At 39.2% G+C, this 6,435-nt stretch overlaps 1 protein-coding gene across 1 annotated transcript; it reads left to right on the top strand.

Moving 5' to 3' along the window:
• Positions 1 to 2,817: 2,817 nt before the first annotated feature.
• Positions 2,818 to 3,030, top strand: F5147DRAFT_543231 (uncharacterized protein; the record flags this gene model as incomplete). The annotated part of the gene is made up of 1 exon (XM_041430283.1): positions 2,818 to 3,030. A coding segment is annotated over one exon (213 nt), but the record flags the coding sequence as incomplete, so codon positions are not given.
• Between the last annotated feature and the right edge of the window lie 3,405 nt (positions 3,031 to 6,435).

Below are 6,435 nucleotides of genomic sequence, written 5' to 3'. Positions count from 1 at the left end.
CAACAAAGAAGATTGTATTGAGCAGGTATGTTTGGGCTAGGATAAGTAATGTACAGATAAGAGATTTAAACTAAGGAACTAGTAACTACAAATGAGCTTCCTATATACATATGTTAAAGTGGAGATCAAAACTGAGTATCAACTAACTACCAATCAGAATAATTAAAGGTATTGTACAATTCCATATATATCTATGATGTTATAACATGTGCTACAGCCACAGCAAGGTTCTGGAAAATTCCAAGAGTATCACATGTCATAATATCATCAAGTTCAGATTCTTCCAATAAGTTATATGACTAAGGCATAGGTGATTTTGGTAATGCTATAATAGATGTAATCATGGAAATATCAAATATCTTTCACAGTAAATATGTTCTTCAAAGTAGACACTGTGACTAGGTGCTTAAAGGACTTAGAGTTCAGAAAAGAATAGTGATTTGTATTGGATACTTGTGACACTTATACAGTTCAAGATAAAAGTCAAGTGGGAGGATTATTATGACATAGTGAAAATGAGGTTTTTTTATATCTTTTGGAAAATCCCTTAATAAGCATCATTTATCAGATGGATTAGTAAGAATATAGCTTACAAACTAGGCACATATAATGTAATAAACTAGCTTCTTACTAAGTATATTACAAAGCATTGCAAGTCATGACAAACATAATGAGTCATGATTGTTACAAATTAGATCATTTCCCAGTCATATGATGTGCTGACAAACAAATCTGGTGGCTGAAAGAAGCTAAATACAAAACAAAACAATGAACCAAGAAAAAATACAGAGATAACCCAATGACAAAGAGGTAGACAGTCTCCTTATTACTCTCTATATAACTAGTATAATATGAATCATATACCATGCATATCACTATGTCTCCACAGTCTTCTGTGTCCTTGCATTCTTAGAAATATACTTTAGCCTATATCCTTTAGAACAAATTGGAAAGATCATAGGTATGTTGCTGTTGGTTGATTGCCATGTATATTGGATTAACATTTTATGAAGCAGAGGTACTTAGTTGTGGGATAGGCATAATGATTAGTACAGTTGATATGCTCATACTGCATATCGTCATTATGCATATATGTCATAATGCACGGAGTTTTGAGGATCCCAGCATAGGCAGACTAAAATGCAAACATATTGCATAAGGAATAATGCATTGCTATTATATGGGTGATATGCATTATCAGAGGGTTGTAACTAGGGCAACGAGACATAGTAAGTAGCGCTCAAACCATTGTTCTACAAGCATTGTCCTACCCAGCTATGTAAGTGTGGAATGAATTGATGTCCTGACTCGTAAAAATGTCCTTGAACTTGAAACAGAAGCCACACGATAAGCCTGCCGCATACACTCGACCTGCAAAGAAGCAGAAGATTACAAGTGACACTCCTCGTACATCTGCTCAACCTCCTAAATGCTCAAATTCACGTCAAAATCTTACTCTTGCTGACTGGCTGTCAGTCTATGCCTTTGTTGATGCTCATCCTCATGCCAGCCAGGCTGACATTGTCCGACACTTCAAATCACTCCCAACCGGTGCACTCAATTTCAATCAGTCAACACTTTCTCGCAAATTACGAACCCACCCAAATATGGAAGCTCACATCAATGAGAACCCAAATGCACTGTCATCAAAATGGCCGAGAGTTGTCACTCGACCAGACGTTGAGCGTGCCTTAGTGCTATGGATCCAGCACATGGAACATAAAGGTGAAACTGTAACATCACATATGTTATACGAGAAGCAGAAGAGGTTCAAAAATGAATTTGATGTGCCAGAAAAGGAGAGATTGCTTGGCGAGGCATGGGTACAGTCATTCTGTAAAGCCTATAAGCTCCGTGAATGCCGCTGACATGGTGAGGCTGGTTCTGTTGATCGCAAGGCTGTTGAACACGAGAGGGAGCGTTGTCACAGAATTTTGGCAAAGTTTGCCCCACAAGATCGGTGGAACTTTGACGAGACATCATTCTTTCCTTAGTGTGTAGATTAGTTCCTGAATAATGATGGCTAACTTAATTATTTGTAGTGCGCCCCCTGACCATGGTCTTGCATCACAGCAGATGAGCGGCAAGAAGAAAGAAAAATTTCGCATTTCTATTGGGCTAGCATGTAACGCTGATGGCAGTGAACGGCTTGAACCTCTCTTCATTGGAAGAGTGACAAAACCACGATGCTTTAAAAAGCAAACACCCGAACAGCATGGGTTTTATTACTGCAACAACAAAAAAGCTTGGATGACATCAGACATTTTCGAAGAGTAAGTTCGATGGTTCAATGTTCATGTCCAAGTCTAATCAATCATAATTTAGGTGGCTCAAGAAGCTTGATCTTCAAATGAAGCAGCAACATTGCCACATTTGCTTGTTTGTTGACAATTTTTCGGCCCATTATGTCTCATATCAGCCTTCAAACATCGATGTTGAATTTTTCAAGCCCAATATGACATCATATGTACAGCCATGTGATGCTGGGATAATCCGGTGCTTCAAGGCTTTGTATTGTCGCAGTTTTTGTGCCCGCGCCATTAATCTCGATGAGGCTGGTGAGCAGAACATTTATAAGCTTGACCTTCTAGAAGGCATGACACTGGCAAAACAAGCCTGGAATGTGGTGTCATCAGAAACAATTGAACACTGCTGGGATCATGCCCAAATTCAACCGTTAGTTAAATTTTTCGTTATTCTGATTTCATCAATGCTAATTTACAACATCATGTATCATACAGTGATTTATTCACAGACCCACAACCTCATGTTGATCTTGCTGCTTGGATCATTGTCCGCAAGTTTGCAGGGACCGAGATGTCACTTCCTGATGCAGAAAGTGAACTACAAGCCCATCTTGGTGACTGTTTTGCAGATGCCAACTGGAGACCAGCACTCAAAGCTGTCATGGATGCTGAGGGAGATATGGATCTTGCTTTGAGGGCAGTCAATTCACTCGAGAAGGCTGCATTTGGACGTACTGGTCTCAAACTTCAAATTCCTGCATGTCAACAAAAACTAGCTCAACTCGCTGCTGCAGAACAGGAACTTATGGGATCAATTAATGATCTCAAGGAATGGAAACACACTCTTGGTACTTTACTAACCATTGACGAAATTGTGGACCCTGCCAAGGAGAGGGATAATGGAGATCTCCCGAAATTTGAAGGTGCCAGTGAGCAGGCTATTGCTGATGAAGTCCGTCGCAAGATTGCAGTCACAAATGGTGAAGTTATCGAGATCAATTCAGATGATGAGTCAGAAGATGATGGGCCATCATTCACGTGCGCAGAAGTTTTCAAATTGTGTCAGCAGCTCGAAACTGGATGCATGCAACATTGTGATCCACAGGTTTCCCTTAATTTGTCATCACAACTCCGTGTTTTTTGTGCTCAGTTACAGCGAGAGGAGCTACTGAATGCCAAGCAGACTTCTATAGATTGTTATTTCAAAGCATAATACACATAGGCATTGTGGATACTGTACTTTTCGTGTCACAAATTTGGCAGACGTCACAAACGTCACACCTGTGTGACATATGTCATCGTGCATATGTCTTATAATGCATCAAGTTTTTGCCACCCCAACGGTATGCATTATGAGCATATCAACTGTATATGATATAATAAAGGTCTTAGAATTAATTATATGGAGTTAGCAATGGTTTGAATATTAGTTAAGCTATATGATATGACAAATATTTCTTAGTATTCATTACAGTACTGGTACCAGTAACTATACATCTGATATCCATCTCACTCAAAAATTACTAACATGATCTAGTAGTTTGAGCTGGACTAAGTGTTAGCTTGAGGTGGTATGCAAGCAGGTTAGTACTACTCTGAAGGGTGGAAAATCTACAAATTTAATCACAATAACAAACTATTAAATAATAAATGCCTATCAAATGAATATATATTGCAAAGCTCACTGATATATGGATAATTCATCAAAAAAACAATCACATTATGTAAATTGATAGTAGGATACAAAAAAGAAATAGTATGAGACCAGGCAGATAATTAGTAAAACACTTTGCAACCTAATAGTATAGCTAGCTAAGTAAAAAAATGATCATGGTCTTAATTTTAACCTCATGCCAAGATAGGAATTGGCATAGGTAAATTAAAGATCAGACCCTTATCTGCACCCAATAGTGACTCATACCTATACTAGCAGTTACTTGGATCTGTACACCTAAGCTATAGTCTTATAATAGGTAGTGATGAGTGTGTGAGGAGGGTACTTAACAAGTATAATATTAAGATATGGTATAAATACAAATAGTTGGAATAAAAAGAACAATATTAAAAATAAAAATCATTGCACATTTCACAGACTGTCCAAAGCAGTGGCTAGAACACTAGTGGGACTCATAGTAGCTTTGGGAAACTCACTAAAGATTGCTAAAGGCACCAAACTTGGATAAAGCTGGACCAAGCCACCCACCCAATGCACGCAGGACATGCAGCACGCCTCGGCATGATGGCAGAGTCCGAAATTCATGCCTGCCCTTCAACCACCACATCCTCGTCGCTCTGCATGACTCAAAGCTTTGCATACTCACTCGCGAAAGGTCCTAACCACCATGGAACCCACTCAGCTACATATCACCCATGGGAAAGGGAAAACTTGGGGCCCTGCTCTAAACGCTATACTCTGGGTTCTGAGGGGGAATGAATTCAAATCTCACTCTGTTCACCAGTTGGAGCAGTATATCCACAACTATGTGCCTGCATGAAACAAGCAAAGCAAGAAGTGGTGAGAACCCTACACTACGACAAAGCCCAAAGGACACTGAGTGGCTGACTAATCTATGGTGCTCCTCGGCTGCTGCTCTGCTGCTGCCCCTGGGGTCCCCTACTCCAACAGTAATGCCTGTTTATCGCAGGTGTGATTGTCATGCAAAAGTTCATACAAAAGAGTGAAGCAATGCTCCTAGGTCTCACATCTGTTGTATATCTGATATGTATGTCACCCCACTAGAGTGCCAAAGTTCAGTTCAGTTCAGTTCAAGAACTACTTTTTTTGAACCTGAACCTGAACCTAAACTGAACTTCACATGAACTGGTTCAAACCTATGAACCTGGATATATAAAATATCAAAATTCTGCAATTGTTATCTATGTCTATTTGGAGGTCCAGGGCTTTTTCTCTCACTTCTTTGCCTCCACAGCTGCAGACAAATCACCACAATCATAACTATCCTTCAAAACCTGCAGTACCTCAACTGTCTCAGCATGCAAGTTGTTGCACTGATGGTGACAGTCAAGCCACCCTCTAAGATTGAGCACTCAGAAGGGGTAGATGGTGCAAAACAAATGCAAATGCTTGTAAGTAGTACAACATACATAGATTTTGAACAAAAAAACATACCTGAGTGCAAAACAAATGTGAACAAATGAGCGCAGACAATTAGAGTGCAAATGTATGCAAACAAAGAAGTGTGGGCGATAAGCGCAAACATTTCACACACAAATGAGAATGAGGACAGGATGCAAGTGTGAATGCAAACAAATGAGATAAAGGATTGAAATCAGTATTATGGATGTAAAGAGAATAAAAAATGAACCTGCAGGATGCAGATGTGAGTGCAAACACATGCAAATGAATATTAGATTACTTGACCTTAAAACAAAAAATAATGAGACCATACCTGTGTTTCAGTGCAACATTCATCCTGAATCTCTGCATAAAACTTCAAAGTGTTGTCCTCTTCATCCTCCAGTTGTATGTTGTTGTGACCATCTGCATCTTGCTTGAGAACAGATGTGGAGGGGTCTTGGGACTCATCTTCTGAGTTGATGCACATATGAGAAGTCTTGTGCTTGATCAGTGCTAGTTTGGAATCATTTGGATCTAACAACTGACATTTGTGTTTGTGATTTGCCACAGATGATGATGACGATAATGCAGCATTTTCATGAGTAGTAAGCTTCCATGCTGGTTTTCAAATACGGCTACCAGCTACTATGGCTGCAGGTAAAGTGCCAGACTTTGTGAGGGCTGAATGAATATCAAACTGACTCAGAGCTAATGTAGATGGAGTTAATGTGATAAGAATAGTACAATTAACATATAATTACCTGGTTTAGCTGGTATTTTCAATGTTACAGAATTTTTGTTGATAGGTGTCTCATCAGATTCAAACTCATAGAATGTGATTTCAGATACATCCTTTAAAGTTCCATCTGGATTGGATGCACACTGACTTTCATCAGCATTGAACATTGTGTAGATAAATGTTTAAGAGTTGTTAGCCAAAAAAAAATTGAGTTATATGCCTGATAAAATATGGTAATTACTGTATAGTACTGCTGTAAAAGCCACTAAATATTGGCAAACAAGAGTCTAGCTGGTTCAAACAGGTTTGGACCAGTTTGAACCAAGTTCAGAGAGGCTACCTCTACCCTGAACTGGAACCGAACCTCACAT

The sequence above is a fragment of the Suillus discolor genome, assembly GCF_016758755.1.
Source record: "Suillus discolor strain FC423 chromosome Unknown F5147scaffold_36, whole genome shotgun sequence".
Classification (NCBI taxonomy): domain Eukaryota; kingdom Fungi; phylum Basidiomycota; class Agaricomycetes; order Boletales; family Suillaceae; genus Suillus; species Suillus discolor.
The sequence above is the reverse complement of the archived record's forward strand: the minus strand, read 5'-3'. Positions and strand labels throughout refer to the sequence as shown.